At 37.9% G+C, this 25,056-nt stretch overlaps 3 protein-coding genes across 3 annotated transcripts; all 3 read right to left on the bottom strand.

Annotated features, from left to right (window-relative positions):
* Positions 1-1,266: 1,266 nt before the first annotated feature.
* On the bottom strand, positions 1,267-25,056 carry LOC110380247 (uncharacterized). Its single transcript, XM_021340168.3, has 8 exons — positions 24,795-25,056; positions 24,350-24,514; positions 24,034-24,267; positions 23,569-23,647; positions 23,232-23,339; positions 22,840-22,967; positions 22,453-22,545; positions 1,267-1,497 (listed from the first exon to the last, which is right to left on the bottom strand). The coding sequence occupies exons 1-8, from the start codon at positions 24,914-24,916 to the stop codon at positions 1,425-1,427; spliced, it is 1,002 nt and encodes a 333-aa protein (XP_021195843.1). The 5' UTR covers positions 24,917-25,056; the 3' UTR covers positions 1,267-1,424.
* On the bottom strand, positions 12,046-14,048 carry LOC135118115 (uncharacterized). The gene has a single exon (XM_064039238.1). The coding sequence runs from the start codon at positions 13,895-13,897 to the stop codon at positions 12,458-12,460; it is 1,440 nt and encodes a 479-aa protein (XP_063895308.1). The 5' UTR covers positions 13,898-14,048; the 3' UTR covers positions 12,046-12,457.
* LOC135118122 (uncharacterized) lies at positions 14,274-17,350 on the bottom strand. The gene is made up of 2 exons (XM_064039248.1): positions 14,675-17,350; positions 14,274-14,354 (listed from the first exon to the last, which is right to left on the bottom strand). The coding sequence occupies exons 1-2, from the start codon at positions 17,255-17,257 to the stop codon at positions 14,274-14,276; spliced, it is 2,664 nt and encodes an 887-aa protein (XP_063895318.1). The 5' UTR covers positions 17,258-17,350.

Below are 25,056 nucleotides of genomic sequence, written 5' to 3'. Positions count from 1 at the left end.
CTGTCGTCCTGTATGGATCAGAGTGTTGGGCATTGAAAAAGAAGGATGAGAAAAGAGTGCATGTAGCAGAGATGAGAATGTTGAGATGGATGTGTGGGGTTACCAGAATGGACAAAGTGAGGAATGAGTATATCAGAGGAAGCCTGAAAGTAGCGCCAGTGACAGAGAAAATGAGAGGTCAGCGTTTGTCCTGGTATGGGCATGTGATGAGACGGTGTGAAACGCATGCCACAAAGAGTGTGCTAAGTATGAATGTGGAGGGATGGAGAGGCAGAGGGAGACCGAGGAAAAGATGGATTGATTGCCTGAAAGAAGACATGAAGCAGAAAGGAGTGGATGTAAGTATGACGTCTGACAGAGAGGAATGGAAGAAAAAGACATGTTGCGCCGACCCCAAATGACTTGGGAACAGGGCAGGAAGATGATGATGATAGGATATAACATGTCACACGTATATCTATCGCTTTTACTGCCCCATTGTATCAGAGAGCTCTTCCTATACAGAGAAGTCATAGGCATCAGTTGCTCAGAACACAGTTTATTTATATTCCAGTTAGAACACATTTTTATGTTATGTCGTGCTTTTAGTTTTTCATCATTCAATCAGTTCATGCTTAAACGATTTAAAATAAAGTTTTTGCTATTATTTTTTACTTTGAAATACCGGCAGCGTAAAAAAACTAAATTTCACCCCAAGAACCACACTACATCATTATTTTAAAACCCCTTTTCTCCACGAGACCCTTGGGAACCGCCACTCAAAACCTTATCCAGCAATATAAACGATGTACATGCGAGCCCACTGCTCAGCCCCTGCAAATCAACGAGCGTGAATTACCCTAAAATACCGAGTGTCCGGCTGTCCGTCACGAAGACGGATGGCTTGCCGGACGGTGATCAATAACGGACGGACAAGCTGCTCCTTTGTTGTCCGTCTTGAACTAATCACGTCTTTGTAGTTGAAGGGTTGCTGTCGTTAAGGGCTTATGAATCAGTATCGTAAGATTACGTCAAAATTGGGGGATCAAGCGGGGGTTATGGCGTTGGACGCGTTAAACTGAGAACAATGTGGGATTTTGAGGGTGTGTGTATCAGAGACCAAAAAGCGTATCAAGGAGCTCTGTGCAACTTGCTAATTCTGTAGGTACCAGTTTCATAATATATGTTAGTGGACCTGTGGATAGGTAGGTACCTAATAAGGATAGATTGCTGTAGGTACACTTTACAGCTTACTCATTCAGGATAGAAATTAATTAAAAACATAACTAAACCTTATAAGCCAAATGTATTAAAATAAGTTCAATAAACAAATTCGTAAATAATTTAAACCACTATCATAATAAGATCCTTGGAAACCAATTCTAATGGATAAACAGCTAACTACAGTGTAAATTTTTCGTAAATTTGTAATTATTAAATACTAATTACTTCCTCTTGACAATCTCTCCTGGTGGGGTGTCCACCTTTTCCGATGTTATTTCGTACTGGGTGTCTAATCTGTGGACAAAATTACACAATCAATACAAGCATAAATAAATTAATTAATATGGAAAGCAGATGAAATTGAATATTACAAAATCGTAAGATTAAGATAAGAAGAAAACCTGTTAGAATTTTCACCGACTTACAATATCATTAATAACTTAAACCTAAAAAATGGCCAAAGAAGGAGACTTAAATAGGCTTAAAGAAGTCGCAAACATCTATTTGACATTAAAATATAAATCAGAATGCTCAAATGATCAAAATTTTTCAATCATTAAACGCCACAACTCCGTCACACTTATCTGTCGCTACAAGACGCGTTGAAGCATAAAATTCTAAAGCCGCTTAAAATGAAATGGCGTCCTCGTATCGAGGGCGATACCCCTGGAATATATTGAGGAGTCACGTGGCTGGAGCAGCATGGCGATATGAAGCAGCCACTGAACTCGCTGCAGGAACCTTGACAATGTTTTACATTGCTAAACTTTTAGATTCAGAGGTAGATGTTGATAGATGTAGACAGGTACAAGTCTAGATTTTATAAGATGTTTTCTGTTCGGTTTGTACTACAGCTATCTGAATTATGTTTTTGATAATAATTGATGTATGCCTTGTGGGGTAGGCAGAGTCTCAATTTCACAAAATTTATAGATGTCTGCAAAGAACATACTGAAAAAGATGTCACAATCTGATCTCTACGAAGAAGAAGTTTTCTACTTCGGATCTTTTATCCAGAAGGTAAGACCTACCCAATAGAATTATGTAACGCATAGCAAACCTAGACTATGAAAATGTATTTTGTAAATTTCCAAATAAATCGTAAATAACTCAAGCAAAACTAGGGTACACGACCAAGCTACGGGATGTCATACACCTATATCCCGCCTTAATTTCAATACATGACATACACAAACACACATACAGCATGATACGTCAATACTCGTCTCGTACAAAAGCTAACGACCGGTAAATTCGAAGGTGATTCTCAGATGCCGTCGGTAGGAATCCGTATGCATAATACCACCATCTGCATATCTATGCGGCTATAAGGAAAATACTTCAAACTACCCACATCGCTTATTCATGAAACTCGTATGTATAAATAGCTCATTTTCATGTTTCAGTCTCGGGTTCAAATTATCCATGTGCTTCAAATCAGAGAAACAAGACACTTGAATAATTTGAAATATCGAATCGAAATATATTTTTAGAGACCTCCTTTCTCGACAAATTTTATTTTTGCATCGTCTACGTCAACCTATATTCCCTCGTATAAGATATTTCTTCTCTTGAATAGATATTATAGATATGGACCAAAATGTTCCTCCCCAAAATATCTCTATAGTTCAGAGCCTGGCAACTTTAGGCCCTAAATCCCTCTTTAATTTACACCATGACAATGAGTTCTTTGACTTGTATGCTCATGGGGTTCCGTCACCGTAGGAACACCCTTCAATATGTTTGTTGAGGGTTGAGTATGAACCGTGTATGAATGGTAGGTACCTATTGCAAACTAATGAGTTGTGATGAATATTTTCAGCAATAGAGTACTCTAATATCTATAGTTTGGAAAAGTATACATGCCCCACTCAATTACTATTTAAAATGAATGTGTATGGTTGAGTAAGCCAAATTGTAGTAGTAAGTAGAGCTACCGTTTATCGTTGCGCCTGAACTGACGTTAGGTTTCAGCCGTCCAAAATAATGTATTCCCAAAAACTGGCACCGAAAGTACCTATTGTCAATTTTATACAATTTCTTTCCTATGCTACTTCATTTAGAAAGCTGAAAATAGTCTTCGTTTTAACTTTACCTTCATAACTTATTAACATTCGTTTACGCAGAAAACGACTTCGAACATTTTCAGTACCCGAAAAGCTTGTTTACAAAAACTCACTTATCGAGAAATCACAAGACTGAAAAACAAGTACCGAGAAACAAAATCCAATTGGTATTGATAAGTTCCCCGAACCCTCGTCGTATAAATAAACCTTCGGGTACTTTTCCTAAAAAAAACAAAAGCTCGCGATATTTACTCCAAGTTAACCTTTACCAGGTTCCAAACAAAATAGGTGTGTGCCATCAGTGTCTAGTGTCAGACACAATACACTGACACTGGGTAGGAAACTGCAGAAGGTATATAGGAAAACAGCAGTTTATACAAATAAAGGCTACACAGCCGATTCTAAGAAGTTACGTTAAGGTGAATGAATTTCTCTGTTTAAACTCGCTAATATCAGTAACCACCCATGCACTTGGTACATTTAAATTGATAGATAGCCAATTTATTGAGAAAACTCGTTAGTAACATGGCCTATACATAAGAACAACATATAGGCCACTTATATCCGGGTGCTAATAAATCAAAGAAGATTCATGGATTTTAAGCTTATCAAGTGCTCTGATTTGTGGCTCTTCTCCATAAGACCCACCTCCTTGGAACCGCGCACCTAGTTATTGACGTTTCTTACGAGCAAGTCTATATGAAATAAAAACCTTTGACTTTGTCTTCTGATGTATCCCTACGTTTGTAGGTACCTCTAATGATAGGTTAATCTAATAACACGTACATTTAGGACACGACACAACAAGGATGGCGTATTTAGACGCCGCGACGATACTCGGTAATTGTTTTTTGGAAAGAACAACACCAAGTAGGGTAATGGATAGTTAATCCAATAAAAAGCACATTTAGGAAAAGAGCTTGCAATGAGACCATGTTTACACCTGACGACACGACTACGATACGATATCTGGACTTACACGAAAGTTATTTAAACAAGCTTTTATTTAACTGGTCTTGTTTTTTTGTTTGTGAGGGATATATCTTAGAAATTTTAATTCAACCACTTCCTCTAAAATATGTTTCATACTCATTAACATTTTGAATTGAATTCCTCAAAAATTTTGGGTACCCAATATCTTATGTACTAGATTTTCAAGTTATCTTAAAACTTATTAAACTATTAAGAAACTATTATTTTCTAGTAAAATTCTCTTTTTTACAAGACCAAAACATAAACTTCAGCCATCTTAACCAAAAGTCGTGTATCATAAAACGGCTGTCACCTAAAAACGTGCTATATTTATCTTAATTCCTTCCTTTCAGGCTACCTCCATACCGTACAATAACAAACCTTATGCTAACGATATAGGTATCATTATTGCAAGTTAAAACTGTAGGGGTGTAGTGTTTGCCGAATGACTTGTAATAGGGACGACGACAAACAGTTTGCCGTGACTCGTGTCTTGATATTATTGACTTTAATGGGGAACTGTTTCTTTGGGGAACGAGGTAACGAACAAAGCTTGATTTAGAATATCTAATGTATCTTGAGACTGCTATCAAAGTACGTGTTCTGCTTAGAACAAATTCACGCGAAACTCAACGAAGGGACAGATAAAATGAGTTTTCGTTAATTGTATAAAATTGATTTCTTCAATGACACACCCTAATACTGAATCGTAGATTGATCGCAGATCAATTTCAAATTCAAATTCACTTAATTTGATCTAACTTAGTTTGAAACGAAGTTAAATAATAATGAACACCGCAACCGTAGGTACTTCACGGCGAAGAACACAAGAAATTCACCAACAGCATTCAATATACAGCTATACTGCGGGTTCAGAGTTCAGTACCCTGCCTAGTCCGACCGGGCAGACAGGCAGAGGACCCATCACCTCTCAGAAAACAGTGACCACCATTAATAACCATCAGAATACAACGCATCTAGTTACCACATGAAAAAACATTCAAATATACATATTTTTGTGGTATAATTCGTGACATTTTATACGGGAGTCGAACCTGGGCCTGTGAGGTGAGAGGCCGATCACCTATGGCATTGACTTCGTAAGGTAATGATCTGGAAAGGACATTAAAATGTATGGAAAGCTAATGTGGCTGACGTCATGGCCGTATGAATATATTGACTGTAGACAAATCGCTGCAGAAATAGACATCGACATGCAGTGGCGGCCCTAGGGGTGTGCGAACTGTGCCATCGCACAGGGCCTCGCGCTTATGGGGGCCTCGCGCTACAACCCACACTAATATAAAAAAATTATCTTTAAAAAATATATATCTGGTCCAAGAAAAAAAGTGATTTTTTTCTTTATTTCTAATTTATTCTGCGTTTACTTTTTAACCGACTTCCCAAAAAGGAGGAGGTTATTGAGTCCTCAATTTAACAAAATGTTGGAACACCAAAGTAACAAAAACAACTGGCTCTCGATATAGTCACGGATTCTTTTACACGCTTTTTATTAGCTTCACCTGTATGTTTGTAGGTTTGTAGGTTTGTATGTTTGTATGTTTGTTTGTAACCGACTTCTTTGGGCGCGATTTTGACCCACTTTAAACGGCCAGATTTCGTTCAAACTTTGTAGATTTATTGAGGACCGATGACAATACACTAATTTGATAAAATTATTCCATTTTAACCGACTTCCCAAAAAGGAGGAGGTTACACATACACATCGATTACTCCGAGGTTTATAGACCGATTTACGTGATTATTTTTTTGTTCGACTTGGAATAGCTGCCAGTTGGTCCCATATTCATCAGGTCAGGATCTGATGATGGAAACCCTGAGAAATCGAGGGCAACCTTCAAAACTTGTAGGCATACATAGGGTAAAAACTTGACACTTAGGTGTACGCCTAAAAGCACTATTCAACTGTGAAGATTTGGAGCTGACCTGATGATGGAGACCAAAGAGGGTCGAGGGAACTCGACAACTGAATATGTAAACTACCTCGTGTTTGGGCTTAAATTATTTGTATTGACAAGACCTTTGCAACAGTGAAGGTTTGGAGCTGACCTGATGATGGAGACCAGAGAAAATGGAGGGAACTCGACTACTGAATATGTAAACTACCTCGTTTGGACTTATATTCTTTGTATTGATGAGAACTTCCCACTTGTATGGATAGTGACAACTATTCGTATCACTGAAAAGCTTTAAATAAATAACCTTTTTACAAAAAAATTAAACCGAGTTCCCAAAACACTAAAAGCAAAAAAACTAATTTTAGGTGCATCGGCCTAGAAGTCGGTGGCAAAATTAACTTAGTAACATCCATTAGACACCGACTTCTAGGCTTTTCAATTTGCAAAATATGATATTTGTTAATTTATATAATTTCCATCTGTAGTCGATAAGGTAAGAAAATTAATTAAAATTTTCTAGAATTTTTCTCTACAGTCGATAAGGCAGGACTCGATGTTAATTTTTATTTCCATTATCTTTAGCCGTTTTCTCTAATATTGACAAATTTTTGTATACTTAAGAGAATTTTAATTCTACAAAACAAATAATAGTTTGAAAACAAACTAAAAAGTGGAAAATAAATAATAGTTTAAAAAAACTAAAAAACACGCTTTTTATAGAAAAACGAACTAAAAAATAGGAAATAAATTTTAATGAATTTAAATTAAGAAAACAGTGTTAAAAATTTCAATGAATATAAATTAATAATAGTGTGAATACAAAAAAAAAAAAATATTTAAAAAAAGCGTGGGGTGCTTTTTAAGATATTATCGAAATGAAAATCACTGTACCTACATGAGTAGGTACAGTCTGTCAATAACATATTTATAACTATTGACACCATGCACCCCACGCTTTTTTTAAATATTTTTTTTTGTATTCACACTATTATTAATTTATATTCATTGAAATTTTTAACACTGTTTTCTTAATTTAAATTCATTAAAATTTATTTCCTATTTTTTAGTTCGTTTTTTTTATTTGTTTAATTTGAGAGTCCTTAGACACAATAAAAAAATTCGCGCTCGCTACGCTCGCGGCTATTCACTTGACACTACCTTTCCTTCTAACTTGATTAGATTACTTTTATGTCCCAAAACACAAAAATTTTCGCGCTCGCTACGCTCGCGAATTCACATTCTACCGTTGTTTATTGTACAAGTTTAGGTGCTTAAATAACCCAAAACTCAAAAATTTTCGCGCTCGCTACGCTCGCAAGTTCACCTTGCACTCTTGTTTATTGTACAAGTGTAGGTGCATTACTGACCCAAAACACAAAAATTTTCGCGCTCGCTACGCTCGCGAATTCACCTTGGATTATTATTTATTATACAAGTTTAGGTGCTTTAGTGACCCAAAGCTCAAAAATTTTTGCGCTCGCTGCGCTCGCGGGTACTTCACTTCCCACTTGTTTTTTTTTTCTTATTTGTGGTAGGGCCGCTTTTAAGTCCTTTTATTAACAAGAACATAACTCCTAGCTTCCATATGAACTTTCTTATTTACGACGTTCGAACTACTCAAGTCAAAATATCTTTCAAAAAATAGGGGGCGCTTGGGTCAAGATTGCACCCGGGCGCTACATGAGCTAGAGACGGTCCTAAATCAGTTATATGAAGAGCTGAATATTATTATCTAGCTAGGTGCTGAAATATATATTAGAAAATAATTTAACTGTTTAACCCACTACCGAAATAGTCTTGAGAATTCGAATAATAAAATAATAATATAGAAAAAGCAGTTTTTCAAGGCTTAAAATTATTAAAACATATCTAAGGAATTCGATGACACAAGATCGACTTTCAGCCCTTGCTATTCTTTCGGTCAAAATGATGTTCCTCATTCATTTGATTATTCTGCTTTAATTAAAGATTTTAGTCTTAAGAAAATTCGAAAGCATCAGATCATCTTAATATTTGTTAATTTTGTGATTCTATTGATTTGTTTAACTTGAGCATTTCTCCTCAAACATGACGTTTAGCTAAGTAAATCAAAACACCAGCTTACTCTCGCAACACAGAGTTTTCACGTAGGACAAAGGGCCTCGCATAGACCTGCCGCACGTAGCCTCGCAATGGCTAGGGCCGCCGCTGTCGACATGACATGAAACTACTAAAGAATAATTTATTTCACATCAGATACAAGTAACGAAAAATACTATAAACCAAGGGCCACTTACATATTACACCACAGCTGCAGGATTTTTTCAACTAAATTCGTACTTATTTTAATTGGAAATCGCTGATGCGAAATGTGTAAGTCTACATAGAAAAGGTAAGAGGGACTGGCACCATCTATCAAGCCTTTAACAACCTCAACCTTTGCGATTTCAAAATACTTTCTCCAAAACAACCTCCATAGCGAGACTAAAAACACAAAGCTTCCGATAAAGTAAACAAAATTAAATGCTGTACACACACTTTTAATATCGCGACAACAAAGTATGTTTCCCTGAGGGCAGTAAAAAATTAAGATCCAAGGAGGCGGAAAACAAATTCGTGTACATATTAACGTACGGTAGCTGTATAATATAACGTCGGTAAGGCCGGCAATACACGGACCGCTTGAAGCAGTTGGGGGCGACAGCTTCAAGCTGTCGACTGCACAGTGAACTGCAGAGTTCTATGGAAGCACATACACGAACCGCTCGAGCAGTTGCAAATGATTCGGGTCGCAGCATGAAGCTGTCGCCCCTGACTGCTTCAAGCGGTCCGTGTATTACCGGCCTAAGGTTTTCCCATAGCTGTCAGGCGGTTGTAATACTTATCATGTGCGTCGTAATCATATGCTGAGCGATTTACAAAGAACTCCCGACCCTGGGGTGCTGTAACACACGATTAGGGGTTTATTCCACATGGCTAGCCCCTCACCCGCCTATGTACCGAAAACGTAATTGTACTGTGATAAACTTGATTGCTTTATGGGAAATAAGCTATAAGCCTTCCTGAATGTTTATCTAAAGTAGGCACGTAAACAGATATTATAGAAATTAAATCTGAAGCCCCAAGTTATAATTAATTTCATTTTCATTCCATAATCACTGTTTAATCATACAATAAACACGACGCTTACTAAGAATAGTCTTCAATACGACAATCAAAAACCTATAGAATATAATAGCCACAAAACTCTTTTATATGAAGAACATCAATGGTACACGTGTCCAACAAGCTCAGGCTTTCACAAGCACACGATTCTCGACCTTATAACCAATAAACGATAAAGCAAAATAAATTCCCAAATTGTCCAAGACATTCGGAAATTAGGGCAGGGACAGAATAGCCGTCATTGTCGCGTCTTCCCCTTTTGATTAAAACGCGTTTGCAATCGTGCACTCGAGTGGGCCTGTCCCGGCATTGTGGTGCTCTTCGGATTGTCAGCGATAATTTAATAGACCCCCTCGTCACGGTGTGTTACAAAACATCCCTTTGTGACGTCCCGGTGGTTACGTCTTTGTCTCCCAAGTAATCTGTAAATAGATGCGTTAAATGTAGTCGATTTGTGTTTTGTGAGTACCTATACTCGAATACAGTTGAATAAGCATTACTAAACAATTTCAGCTCCTTCAGGACCAATATTATCAATCGATACCCAATATCTAAGGCTATTCGAGCCTCCCTTTGTGAACGATGATATTACGCAATCGTTTCAGAACGAGCTCGTTTATTTCCTCGTTAGCAACGCCGGTCGGCAACTGGCTCACAAACAAAATGTTTCAATGGCTTGACTGCCCAATTAGGGATTAACAAAGTTAAAAGAACTCCTTCACAGAACGAATCCTTACAATAGCGCCCACAAAACACGTGGACACCACAAATATATATTTTCCTCCAAAGAATTACAACATCAGCGTAAAATACAACTGCGAAGCAATATGCTCGCGCAATCCCACAAATTCAGTGCGAACACATTTTATGTCGCCGACGAAAACAGCAACAAAAAGAAATAATTTCGCGATACATGTTAGCAAATGAAAAAAAGTCTCTCGTCGGCCATCCATCATGGCAGTAACGAACAAAAGCTTTTAGTTGTACAAAGCGGGCGCGAGTCGCGCGGCGTCGCGTCGCCTCTCCGCGCGGCGCGTCGACATGTGTGCAATCAGCCTTATTGCATGCTCCACATTTTGTCACGGGATTATATGAAATGGGAATTTTTAACAAGACCATGTTATGTAACGTGATTTTGTAAAGTATGGCTGCTAGGGAGCGATATGACTGCAGCAATGGAGAAAAATCCCATCACGATTCTGTTTAGACGCGACACAAAGGAACATTCTAATAAATGTTATGTTTTCTCACGATGTTTCTGGTGCTGTTGAGACTGTTGAGACAATTTCAGAGATTGAAACAGTTTTACTTATGAAAATGTTCGTACTTTGCTTCTGAAATGAAAGAACGCTTTATAACCGAAATTCAATCAACAAAACGATACCCCAGTATGTACGCCATATTCAATACAAACACTTCATATAAACGGTTCCAAACTGCGTAATAGCGTTACTCGTCAAGTTTACGTACATTTCTGTTATATCCAATAACAATTGAGAAGCTCGACGAAAGCTCTCAATAAGGCATCCATCTCAACAATATTAAGTTGCTCATACATAATTAAACTGACATACATATCAACTAACTTTACCTAATAATATGTAATTGACACGCTTCCCAGAAGGGCTTGCCAGATATTAATTTGATAATATTACGTAGCTAGATAGTTTTTATACCACATTAAGATATTAGGATCATAATTAGAGGATGTAACTGTAAAGTACCAGGAAAGCAGAAAGGGGCGGTAGCTTGCTCAGCAGTGGGTGGAACAAGGAATCTAGGAGAACTTATGGATGAAAACATATAAAAGTATTGCAAATCAAAGATCAATGTAACAAGGCCAGTTAACCATCCACAACTTTTAGAACCGTCAGCTCATTGTAGAAACCAGCACGCATTTTGAAAATGAGGGTCTGAAACGCCTCCGGGCGAAGCTGTCAAAACTTACCAATGAACTGAGGGTAATGAAAGAATAACGTCAGTGGCAGGCAATAATATTTCCTACTGCTGGCTGTCCAAGCTGTCCAATAACAACAAATTAATAGCAAAATGTAGCTGCGGGGGCTGACATCAAAGCGGTGTATTGTCTCAACTAATCGAGTTACTATTACAGCGGCGCTCACTTGTTCATTAATTACAACTAAACTCCAACAGAGGAATGCAAGCTTTGTTCTAATGTTACAACTATTGGTAGATTTCGAGAGGGATGTTTGTGTATTCGATTTATTTGGTAGGTTTTCACTGCTTGGTTTAACTGTTTATTGGCCTCCTGCAAATGTAAGCACTAAAATCATCTGCCTAGCCTTTCCCCTTTGTATTGGGGTCTACCTCCAGTCTCAGCGGGTGAGTGTCAATATTTTGTTACATGGAGCGACTGCCTAGCTTACCTCCTCAACCCAGTTACCTTTAAGACGAAAATATATATAGCCACGCTTATACAGACCAGCCCCTATTCCACAAAGAGTGAAAGATGAATACCTAATTATATTTCTTATTGTCCAACATCTAACAAACCCGTATTCGCTACTTGATCGAGAAGGACAATAAGCTAGCTAGGTGAATCAGAATAGCGCATGAAAAATACGTGCATATCAAGCTATAAAGGGCTATAACAAAACGCGGTGACGAGCGAACGTTGACCCCAGCGCACCTGGGACACTCGACCTTTTGTAGGGTTGTGTTACGGGGTGGGTCTGGATAGGCTTTTTAAAAAAGAAAACTTTAAATAGAACTAGGAAAAACTTTAATTAAGAAAAAGGTCTACAAAAGAAAAGCCTATGTCCGCGACGACGTTCAATACCACACTGACTAAACCCGGTATAATTCCTAAGTTATTCCAATACGCTGAGTCAGTGGAAAACATGGGAAACAAGTGCTGCAGCGTCAGCTATTTATTACTGTATTCTTATTAGTGTTATTTAATATATAACAGCCCCCCGGATAAAATGGAGCATCTAGGAGAAAAAGATGCGAAATTGAAATTCACGAGATAATATCGAACGTCGTTTCAGATTAACAAACATTACTTAATAATTATAGCGATAAAACATAATGCATATAATCTTAATACAATCTATTAATTCTAGATAGACATAAACAATAACATAAGTATATTATTAGTAGTTAAAAGGAGAATTAAGAACATTATAAGTCCTAGTTTATCTTAGACACTAAAAGGTTACGTTTAATAGGCGTTGGCCTTGACATTGATGAGTAAGTATCATCGGCCACGCTGTTTTCATTCATGACAGATAATTCAACAGAAGGTTGACGAGTTTCAGTAACTTTCTTAGTATTACATTGATTGAATATCTGTATACAATAATGATCCTTTGATTTTGGACAAAAATATCTTCTGATTCTATAAAGTAGGTATACAAAGAATACAATGAAAAGTACATAAGAAAGAGACATGTAATGAATGCCATATTTTTGGAAATGATTAGGACTCTCAAGGCTATCTAATTCCTTTTCGAATGAATCTAAATGTAAACTAGCTTGTAATAGAGAATCCAAATTATTTACATCGTTTAATTTTGAATAAGGCAACCTGGTAAGTGTCTTGTTGACTCTATTTTTATTACAACAGTCATCGTCTACTAGATTAAAGTTAGAAATAATCTGTGAACTTACATTGAGAACAGCGTTTGACTGTGGCACGAACTGTAAGGTTTTAAAGAAAGCTTTACAGGTTTTAGGTATTGACAATAAGCCCGTGCCAAACAGAGTTTCATCAAAATTGTTTCCGTCATTATTACAGGAAATATGACACTTGCCTGGCTCAGATAAAACAAAAATCCAATTATTATTATTTATTTTATGAAATACTTGTACTGAGCCCTTTAATAGCTTAATTTCACAAGAACTAGGTAACTTACTTACTACTTCCGTAATTAAGATAGTCTCACAAATTGGGTTAACGACACTTGAAAAAACACTTTCTAACTCACACACATGGAATTTATCCGGAATCACTTTGCACTGATTTACACTACGCAACAGTGAATAGAACATATGATCGACTGTTATTGCTAAGTAAGGATGAGCGGGAGCAATAAGTGCAAACGTATCAGGTTGCGATACGTCATATGGGACAGGCATTGGAATCACGCGGTACAAAGTATATGTTTGCGGAAGTACGAGCGGGATTTTAATAACGATAATTATTTTGTTATTATGAAAATAAGAAATAATTCTAGAAATATCGATTAGTTCATGAACGTTTTGTAACGACAGGGATACCGGGAGTTCGTAATACCTTGGCATATTATTCCTATTTTGTTCAAGTTCGTTATATAATTGATGTGGACTAAGTATAGTTGGATGCAGTACATTCATTTTGCTGAATAAAATCGCATTATTGATATCTTCTATATCGAATGATAGTGAAATAATAATACTTTCAAGAGCACTTAATAGTGAATTAATGTTAGACTTAATTTCCAGCTTATCATTAGAGTTGGAAATAAGTTGAAGTCCTTTATCAATGACCTCGAGATTTTTATTTAAACGTTGCTCATTTTCGTTTAATTTAGAGATAGAGTTATTGAATGTAGTAATAGTTGACTTAATGACGTGAATATTATCTCTCATTAAATGCGCTAGTTGTTTTTCATCTGTTTCTACTTGATCAATTGCATTAGAGAACTTGAGAGCATCCTCTGCATCCAGAGTGCCGAAAAAAGTTTTTAGTAACGATCCGCCAGCGTCTATGAGACCGCGTTTGTATCTTTTATTACTATTAACTAAATACGAGACAGAGGAATACTTTTTAACATTGTTATCATGTTGATTTTGTAATGCTGACAACGCATTTAAACAATCTTGTTGGATTTTTGAAGAACTAAAATCTTTGCAATAAGTATTTACTCTAGAAAATAATGATTCTACAATAGTAAAATGAGAATGTATTCTACTAATGTCTAGATAGGTTATGACGTTCCAGTTATCATTAGTGAATTTTAGATTATTAATTTTGTCGAAGTATAGGCCTGGACTCGTAGTTATTGGCGTGACAATTTGATGACACGAAGTTGATGGACCAAAGTGCCTGTAAAGATAAGTTCAGGTTATACCTTCGTCTGTCGCCAGCTTTATTTCGTCATAATGATGACGCACGTGTCTCCGATTTATCAATAAAGTGACGGTGTGATTACCATTTATCTTAACGATTTTAAAAGGGCCTTTCCACACAGGGGATAAGGCTTTGTTTTGCTTGTGGTGACACTTAAGATAGACTGAGTCACCAACGTTATACGTAACAGGCTTAGCATGAGAATCGTAAAGGCGTTTAGACCTTTCTTTAGATAACTGAATATTTTGTAGTGCTTTTTGTCTACTGTAGTATAATCTATGATTTAGTAATCTGACGTAATCCGTGTAAGTGTTATTCTCTAGAGTATCAATAGATTTAGGAATATGCGGCTTGAAACCAAATAGCAATTCGAATGGTGAATAATTGGTAGTCGAATGAACATTGGAATTGTAAGAGAACATAGCTGTATTGAGATATAAGTCCCAGGTATGGGCATTTTCGTTCACAAATGGCCTTAAATATTCTTTAAGGGTGGCGTGACTCCTCTCTAGAGCGCCACAAGTTTGAGGGTGATAAGGCGAAGCTAGAATGTGTTTTATTCCGAATAATTTTGTTAGCTGTTTGATGACCTCGGAAGTAAAATTAGTGCCTTGGTCAGTGATGATCATTTTAGGAATTCCGAGATGAGATATAAAATGAACTAATTTTTTAGCGGTTTCATCCGCTGAGCAAGTTAACAAGGGATAGGCTTGCGAGTATTTTGTAAGATCATCTTGAATGGTAAGAATGAATTTGTATTTAAATTCGTAGGTCTCTGGAAGAGGACCAACAATGTCAAGGAATATTTTTTCGAGTGGTTTTGTTGCGGTCGAGGTAATGATCATAGGCGCGCGATTAATTTGACGTAAGGGTTTATTAATCTGACAGGATTTGCAGTTTTTAACGTAATCTTCGATGTCCTGCCGCATATTTTTCCACCAGTACATGGACTTTATCCTTTCGAACATACGTGATACGCCAGGATGACCAGCCGTCGGTAAATCGTGATTGTCACGGAGTATCTTTTTGACTTCCTCAGGTGTAGGAAATAGAATAGAGTTCCTATAAATATTAACTTTGATGCCAGTGTCATGGAATACGTAGCCTATCATGTTGTAGATTTTTGTATAAGAAAGTTTAGTGAATGGATCAGAGAAATCTGAAATGGCAACTTCCTTCTCCTCTAAATACCAATATTTAACCATATCTCTATATTCGACTAATAGTCTGTAAATATCCTTATACGACATTTCATCATAGTGGTGAACGCGCACAAATAAATGTGTGAACAAATGCTTATCATTGGAAGTGCTGTATAAGGTATAAAGTTCACGTTCAATGTCACGAACGTTAGGTTGACTTGTAGATAAGTCTATAATGTCCTTGCAATAAGGGACAGAATCATCTAAATCGATTGAAGTAGGATATGCAATTAATTTGCATTTGGCTTTCAACAATGATTCGTTGTATTCTTGTATAGTCGTATCAAAACCAAAGTTAGGCTGTTTAGATAGTTTTAAGTATTTTTCATAAGTATCTGACGAGCACGGCGAAGGATTATCAAATGGCGACCTTGGAGAGTTAGAATCTGGAAGATTCGGAACATTTGAGTTCGGTGACTCATCCTCGATAGCGCACACCGGGCGATTTGAATTGTCAGTATCTTGTAATGGGAAACGCGACAGAGCGTCTGCGTTGCAATTTAATTTGCCCTGTTTGTGAACTATTTCATAATCATACTCTTCTAATTTTAGGCGCCAGCGTATTAATCTAGAGCCAGGGTCTTTAACATTGAATAGCCAAACTAGGGGCTTGTGATCAGTGACGATTTTGAACCTATAGCCGAATAGATAGGGACGAAACGTTTTAACACCGAAAAGGATGGCTAAGAGTTCTTTCTCGGTTGTCGAGTAGTTGCCCTCAGCTTTGTTTAATGTTCGCGATGCGTATGCGATAGGCTTATCCTTGCCTATTTCACCTTGAGATAATATGGCGCCTACAGCGTAGTTAGAAGCATCGGTAGTCAGCAGAAACGGTCGCGAGAAATCTGGATATTGTAATAGGGGCGCCGTTGTTAATTTTTGTTTTAGTATATTAAAAGCATTTTCTTGCTCTGATGACCATATAAAAGAAACATCCTTTTTTAAAAGCGAAGTTAAAGGTTTAGTTATTTTGGAAAAGTTCTCGATGAATCGCCTATAATAGCCGACTAGGCCTAGGAAAGATTTTATATCTTTCGGGTTTTTAGGAGTTGGAAATTGAGTGACGGCCTTGATTTTATCTGGATTAGGACACACACCTTTATCAGTAATTATATGACCTAAATAGGCTACTTCGCGTCGTAAGAATTCGCATTTTGCGGGCTGTAATTTGAGATTGTATTCACGAAACCTATCAAAGATTAGTTTGAGCTTATCAATATGGGATTGGAGATTTTGGCTGTAGATGATACAATCGTCTAGGTAGACATAACAGTGAAGGCCTTGAAGGCCAGATAGCACTGTGTTCATCAGTTTTTGGAACGTAGCCGGTGCATTTTTTAATCCGAAGGGCATTCGTGTGAATTCGTAATGCCCGGATACTTCGTTGCCCACAACGGTGAAGCCGGTTTTAGATGCGTCCTTGGAATTTAGTTTAATTTGGTGGAAGCCGCTGACGAGGTCTAACGTGCTAAAATATTTCGAGTGGCCCAACTGATCCAAGATATCTGTGATCAAAGGGATAGGATAAACTTCGGTGACTGTCACGTCATTTAGTTTCCTATAGTCAATGACCAGCCTCCATTTCTGTTTACCCGTGGCGTCTACTTTCTTGGGCACCACCCAGATTGGGGCGCTCCAAGGTGACTTGGAAGGACGAATGATATTTTGGTCTATCATATTTTTTATTTGGGACTCGACTTCACCTTTGTGACACTCGGGGAAACGATATGACTTTACATGAACCGGAGCAGCGTTACCGGTGTTTATAGAATGCTCAATGGCATGGTATGTGTCAAAGGCTCGCCCTCGAGGTAAAAAATATCAGTATATTCTGAACAACACTCTAAGAGCATCTTTGTCTCTTCAGGATTGAGGTGTTCAGTTCGAATGAGATCTAGGACTTGTTGCGATCTATCATTAGAGATATTGAAAAGATTATTTATGTTTTGATAATCGACATTACTAAGAGACGCGGACGAAACGATTTCGGGCTCGTATGGAAGTAAATGTACATAATAGTCTTTAAATACGATTTCCGACTCGGTAGTATTGAGCACCGAAATATTGATACAGTGATTAGGCTTAACTGTAACTATACAGTTTGCTAAGTAGACTCCCTCTGAGTATATATGATCGAGGACTAGAGCATCTTTCATGTGCTCTAGTTCATCTAAGGAATTCGAAATAGGACATTCAACTATTATCTCAGAGCGAGGTGGAATGACGTAGACTGGACGATTGAAGTTTAGAGGTATGAGATGGCCTCGAATTAGTAAAGAATTTTGGGAGTATTTGACATCGCAATCGAGTTTCCTCAAGAAATCGTTGCCTAGAATACCATCGTAGTTAAGTCTAACTCTATCACTAACAGCGTTAAGTGTATAGCTAAAATAAAGTTTAGAATTAGTAGGAAAAGTATATTCAAAATCGATTTTGAATGATCCCAATGTTTCGTAGTGAGAGTCGTCTTCACTCAGACCCTTGAGTTTGATTTTATCGTTTGATAAGTGTGGGGTTGTAGTAAAGTTTTGTAACTTCACAATGCTAACACTAGCTCCAGTGTCAATTAAGAAGCAGAGAGGCTTATTCGCGTAATTTGTATTTAGAAATATGTAAGGCAATGCTACATTGTAAGTTTTAATTTCATGAATCGGAATGCTCTCAGGCTCTTCCGATTGACTCAACGAAGCAGAGATTCCTTTCGGAATGTGTTGAGATGAATCTAGTTTGTGTTGGCCTTCGTTTCGGGGCTGGTTACCCTGTTGCATGACCACACGAGTTTGTAACGACCGACTTTCGGTTTGGGGCTGGCTACCCTGCTGCATAGTCGGATATAAAAGGGAAGTAGAAAGGTCTCCGTTTCGGGGCTGGCTACCCTGTTGTATGACCTGAGGAAATTGTAATGACCGACCTTCATTTTGGGGCTGGTTACCCTGTCGCATGATCGGATGTAAATGAGAAGTAGAAAGGTCTCCGTTTTGGGGCTGGCTACCCTGTTGTATGACCCGTGGAAATTGTAATGACCGACCTTCATTTTGGGGCTGGCTACCCTGTCGCATGATCGGGTTTAAATTCGATTTTGTAGATTTAGTAAAAGAATTTGTAGAGTTAGTAATTAATGATTTTGTATTACGAAATTGCAAAGTGCCTTTCTCACGGTCGGGCGTTGTGCGGCACGGAAACGACACCCGACTTTTTAGTTTAAATCAGCATTTTCCGCTCCGTCCCACGGTTCGACAGAATCGGGTAACGTTGCGACATTATGTTGAGTTGCAGAATTATTGGAATCGGATTGTTTATTTAAGTTGTTATGTTTTCGTTTGTAACATTGTGAAATATCATGCCCCGGGTATTTGCAATATCTGCATATTATGACGCCCGGTGGCTTACTAACTTGGTGAGGTCCATTTCTTGAGAATTGAGATTGAGGCTGTGAAAAACGTTTTTTATTTAGGCATTCACTCTCTAAGTGGCCTGATTTTTTACAAAATTTGCAATGTTTAGAAATTTTTGCAGAGACGTTAAAGGTAAAATTGCGTATCTTTTCTTCTTCAAGTGCAATGTTTATAGCCTCATTAAGATTCTTAGGGTTACGACACCTCACCATGTTGCTAAGCCCTGGATTTAAGCCGAAGTTGAATGTGTAAAGGGCAAGATCCTCTGTCATAGCAATCCTTCCTGATAGATCTTTCTTAGTAGTCATAGAGTTATGTATCTCTGTTTGCATGTCTGTTAGACAAGTTTCTAAACGTAACGCGAATTGCGATACTGATTCGTTGGGCTGCTGTTTACACGACTGCAGCTCAAAGAATAGGTGGCTATAATGCTTCCTTTCTCCAAAGTTCTGACGCAGGAATGATTGCAATGATTCAAAATCATCAAAGATTTTATTTGAACAAGCTATTTGGGCCTTGTCTCGTAATTTAGACAAAATGTATTTTAAGATTAACTTCTTTTGGCTCTCTGAGGCAAGATTTAGCGCATTTTGGCAATTTGTTAAGAATGCCGGTAAAGTTTCACGATCTCCTCGGTATATATCAATAAAGTCGCATAAAATCTTAAGAGGGTATTGTTCACTGAGAGACACTTCGGGCCTGGACATTTTGAAAAATAGCTTAATCTAGGATTATATAGAAATCACAAATAGAGGTTGTAAGATATTGAACTTTAAAAGAATAAGATTTGGTAAGTTTGTTTAAGAGATTTGAAATAAAATAAATGTTTAGAAATTGTAGGATTTGGTGTTATCTGAAATAGAAGTAGGATTAGCAATAACAAGCGATAAGATATTCTACTCACAGCAGCACGGCGAGTAGGAGTGTGGAGTACATCGCAGACTTCGTAGAGATGACCAGGTAAGTTGAACACACCAAACACCAAGCACCAGCGACGGCAGCAAGACCAGATAGTAGTGGAGCTTTTGTGGTAAGTAGCTCTAAGCCAGGACGCGCCGCAGCACGTCAGCGAGAGCAGAGAAGGCGTCGGTGACGTGGTAAGTCAGCAATGACGAGCTGACAAGACTCAACTTCCAGGATGGATAAATTCAAGACGCCAGAGTTCAACGTGAAGGAGACACTATACATTTAGCGCTAGAGTTTCAGAGACAGCGCTGTCGATATAATCACTTCACACAAAAGAGTTTGTAGACGCAGAGTCTGACGCACAGAGTTTGTAGATACAGAGTTTGTAGACACAGAGTTTGTAGACACAGAGTTTGTAGACACAGAGCTTGTAGACACAGACACAGAGTTTATAGTAGACACATAGTCCAGACTATCACTCGCGTAACGCGTAATGGAATACCAGCACGATCGATACTGGTATCCCACTTCTGACACCACTGTTACGGGGTGGGTCTGGATAGGCTTTTTAAAAAAGAAAACTTTAAATAGAACTAGGAAAAACTTTAATTAAGAAAAAGGTCTACAAAAGAAAAGCCTATGTCCGCGACGACGTTCAATACCACACTGACTAAACCCGGTATAATTCCTAAGTTATTCCAATACGCTGAGTCAGTGGAAAACATGGGAAACAAGTGCTGCAGCGTCAGCTATTTATTACTGTATTCTTATTAGTGTTATTTAATATATAACAGTTGCCACTTATCAATCGAATAAAAAACAAAAGAATAAAGTCAGCAAAACCTCAGGCTCAGGTTAACAAGTAAAATTTTGTGAAAGAAGGAAACGATATCGTAGTACGAAGTAGGTTTGAGAATCATGTAGGTAGAGTTCCGTCAAAACTTTGAAGTAGGAAGACTCTGTCCTGTACCTAATTATTATGATTGAAAAAAAACTTAAAAACTTTTTTAACATACCGACAGCTTTTTATAAGCTGCGTGTTGCTGAAATGATTTCTCTGTCGTGTTAGGGGCTGAGACAAATGACGCTCAATATTTAAAGTGATAAAGTTAAATGTCAGCGTCTCAAATGTCAAATTCGTGACCAATTTAGGAGCTTGCGAACAAATGGCTTTTGCTAATAAGGTATTCGAAGCTACACCATTACATACTAATGACAAGTACGTGATTAAAGTAATATCAGAGAAAAGAGCATTTCATCAATGAAAAAAAGAATAGTTTAAAAAATCTTGGAATTGCCATCCCTACTCAAAGATTAAGAGTATTCAGGTTATCAAGAGACCGTGCACATAATATAACGCATTGATTATCAACTAGTTTCCCCGAGGATTAATTCAAAGCGTTTCATGTCATTCAAATGGGCCCGCTTTGTGCAACACAAAGGTTGCCTTTCGGTTCAACGACTCCTTGCCATAGAGTATAAACCCAAGAGCCCCCTATGACTTTGTACAACGCGATGCTTCTACAATGTAGAACATTTTATCGATGTAGGTCGAGAGTTATGGCTGGACAATATTCTAGGAGCTAAAATATTTTTGCTGGAATATAGCGTGAAATAAGTTTCTATTTGTGTCTGAAAAATATTCGCCAGCCAAGTGTAAAGAGTCAAGTTGGTCATGAGATCTCCTCCAATAAGCTCGATTTTTAAATAATGTTATTTAAAATAATAGATGCATTTCCAACAACAGTACAGTACAGTTCTAAACTTTCCCAAATAAAAAACGATGTCTTCGTAAAACAACAAGGGTACACAAAGAACATAAAGACTTAATCCCAGTATGCATGCAGGTCAAAATAAAACAAATGCACAAAAGGACGGTAGCTATGTCTCGTAAACCATTCAAATAATTTACCCCCATTTGGAATAAAATCACACTATAAAACGTGAGCCTATTGACAGCAAGCTCATTGTTATTTTGCACGTGGCAACCCCAACTACTTTTTCCCATGGCAACCCTTTATTTCACCCGCGTAGTGGTATACAAAGGCTATTAAAAGTATTTCAATCGTAATAATTACATGCTTACTTTATAACACAATCTCTATTGTAAGTTTTTTCTTTGTTACATCGAATGAAAGTAAAAGTAAGCACCCACTTATGTGCCCTTTTCAGTACTTACTTATTGCATGGATTTAAAAGGTTTTTTTAATTGTCAATTGGGTTATTATTTTATGTACCTACGTACTTAATAAAAAAACGGACCAAAAACATCGAAGGGATAAAATATAAACACGAACGAATATCAAGTTTTGACCCGATATGCGCCTACAATTTTCGAGACTTGCCCTTGATTTCTCAGGGTTTGCATCATCAAACCCTAATGTGACAATGGACCATCTTGGCAGCATACCCCTTTATAAAAAAATGATCATCACAATTAAGTCAAAAACGCCTTAGTTATCCGCGAACACACAAAAAAGAAACCCCGGTAAAATAGAGTAACGTCTCCCTTTTTTGAAGTTAATCAAAATAAGGTGGACCCTGGTAATGGTAGAATAATAAGTAACAAACCTGAGATTTCTTAGACGACAGTCGGAAATGATGCTGATGCGAGAGCGCGAGTCTCCAGTGTCGATTGGAGGCAACGTTGCTTTCGATCGGCCTCTGCAAACATATGTTAACAACATTAAAATTACTTCTTCTTTTTAATTTGGTAAAGACGTTAAAATTACGAGTTTCCTTCTATCTGTAGATATAGAAGATAGGCACAAACATAGATGATACTTATATAAAGATTATGTACAGATGTGGTTTTTCTGCCTGTATCTACCTATACCGAACAATACCTACATAATAATGTGATTTTAATTGTTCGGATGCATGCTGCAGACTTCTGGTGGTATATTGAGAGTTAATCTATTTCAGATAATCAGTAAGGAGAGCAACTGAGGAGATTACCCCGGCTTCATGAAGCTCTTGCTCTTCTCCGTGAGACGCCTCTTGGGCCGCACGACGGTGGAGTCGCCAGCACCGTGCAGCGACCCGTCCACCGGCGTCGTGGTCTTCAGAGCACCGAACGATGACTCCTGGACACACAACACCTATTCAGTACCTAGTAACCTTGAGTCTGTTTAAAAATCTTGATAAAACTCGGTCATGCTCTGCGCCCTTGCCTAGTTTTGTTCCATGCCTAGTCACTTGGCAAGCAGTGATATCAGTTTTTTACTTATTACCAGCAAAACAACAAAAATAACCTTGGAAGAATATTTAAGGAGATGTAGCAAGTCGGTAACATTCATGAGAGCAAATAAACAATATCTGTGCATAAAAATATGTAGCGAAGAAGATACCTTTTCGGTGAATTCCTCGGTACTGTAGTCGGTCACCTTCTGCAGCACTTCGCTCTCCGTGTTCAAGAACTCCTCCGACGTGGGCTGGCTCACGGTGGTAGACTCCTCCTGCACATATGCCCGAAATTCCCCTTTAGAATCAGGAGAAGGTTATCTGGACTTTTGCAACTGTAGCCTAGTTCCATCGCAACAAAATTTTGGTGTAGTGGATACTACACGTTTACCTGTTGCTCAGGCCTAATTTTGGTGATAAACACATTAGGTAATGTACTTAAATTACACAGCTTTTGTAAAATAGGTGTGTCGTGAATCATAGAAATTAAAATAATATACTTACGTAGCTCTCTGTTTTCTCACGTCGTTCTTTCTTGGGTCCCTTGGGCAATGCCGATGGTATGTTGATCTTGCCAGGGAACCTTGTTCATAGAAGATATGTATAATAAATACCTAGTAGGTATATGGGCTAAGTAAATATTTTAAACTTTAAACCATTAGATAGATTCTTTGGACTTTCCGAAATAAATATCTTTTCACCGCTGCATCATCAACGCAAATTCCTAACAAGGCTATATATTTGAAAATACTTATTATCTACCAAAAGTTCATATTTCTCGGTACCGAATGGGGACCGTAAATAGACGATGGAGATGGATGGACCTGCAGTTCCTACATGACCTATAGGTCGATTCACATCTCCTATGGCGATCTACATTGGTAGTGTTATTCCCTTTTCTCGTTTCCACAATTATCGCAGTTGTTAAGGTGTCTGTGTAACAAGCAGTTCCTAAACTATTCTCCTTACCAATATTCCGAAGGTATTTCTTCAATGACGGGCATATCCAGTGAAGATGAGCTGGGCCACTTCTGCATCACTGGCTCAGGCGTATCTTCTACTACCGCCAGTTCCTGTCTGCTCCACGTGTCTTTTGGGGAAGGATCTGGGATTTCGTCTGGGATCCAAGACTCCTCGCGTTTTGGGATGTAGCATGCAGGATGGGCGCTGGAATCTTCGCCAGGATCGTGGCGGTAGAAGTGCCTAGGAGAATATATTTTTAAAAAACCTTACCGTAGTTCTAAGATGTGGTTAACAAATAAAGATTCTGGGCAGATCTATTTACCAGTCTATTAGTTTCAGCCAGGCCTCAGTGGCGCAGTGCACGGTGAAGACGGCGACTTGTTTGTCCATATATTTCTCGTAGCCAATCTTTAGTGCGTTCTCCAGGATCTCCTCTCTGATGTCGAACACTATCAGGTCGTTCTCCTCTTTTTGAAGGATTTCGGCCCTGGGTATAATTGAGTGAGACTAATGATAACAACTTCAGTGAACAAAACATGTATAGGAGGCATATTTGAATTCTAGTAGGTAGTAGGTTTGTAGCACAGGTACCAAACATTTTGCCGAATAAGCCAAATTCCTGATCAACCCAGATCAGAAATTCAAAAGCATATTCGCCAATTAGTATTTCTATGTAGCCAGAAACCAATCTTCCTGTCAGTCCCTTTGTTAGTCCCTAGCTTCATAAACATTAACCACCCTAAATTAACAGGTTGTGTATAAGTTACCAAGTCCGTTCAGGAACATCCTTTGGCAAAGCCACCAGGGTCCGCTGGTCATCAGAGACTTGGAGCTTCCGCCCTCTTCGGGAAATTTTATATTTACCATTTGATGGTGTCACATTAGTCATGATGGAAGTCAGTTAAATTTTAAAAAATATTCCTTTTGAAAACGTAAATTATCAAAAAGTAAACAAGCTATCGAAATGTACGTGCACGTAATACATAGAAATTGTCAGACAGAAGTGAAATCTGTGCTGTGACTGCAATA

Source organism: Helicoverpa armigera, chromosome 18, assembly GCF_030705265.1.
Source record: "Helicoverpa armigera isolate CAAS_96S chromosome 18, ASM3070526v1, whole genome shotgun sequence".
Taxonomy (NCBI): domain Eukaryota; kingdom Metazoa; phylum Arthropoda; class Insecta; order Lepidoptera; family Noctuidae; genus Helicoverpa; species Helicoverpa armigera.
The sequence above is the reverse complement of the archived record's forward strand: the minus strand, read 5'-3'. Positions and strand labels throughout refer to the sequence as shown.

Excerpts from the sequence above, each read along its gene's own strand:
- LOC135118122 (XM_064039248.1), bottom strand. The coding sequence starts at position 17,257 with ATGATAGACCAAAATATCATTCGTCCTTCCAAGTCACCTTGGAGCGCC. Across the intron at positions 14,355-14,674 it reads ATAACACTTACACGGATTAC|GCACTTTGGTCCATCAACTT; the intron begins GTCAGATTACTA and ends TTATCTTTACAG.
- LOC135118115 (XM_064039238.1), bottom strand. The coding sequence starts at position 13,897 with ATGAGAGATAATATTCACGTCATTAAGTCAACTATTACTACATTCAAT.
- LOC110380247 (XM_021340168.3), bottom strand. The coding sequence starts at position 24,916 with ATGACTAATGTGACACCATCAAATGGTAAATATAAAATTTCCCGAAGA. Across the intron at positions 24,268-24,349 it reads TGGCTGAAACTAATAGACTG|GCACTTCTACCGCCACGATC; the intron begins GTAAATAGATCT and ends ATATTCTCCTAG. Across the intron at positions 1,498-22,452 it reads TGTCGTCTAAGAAATCTCAG|ATTAGACACCCAGTACGAAA; the intron begins GTTTGTTACTTA and ends TTTTGTCCACAG.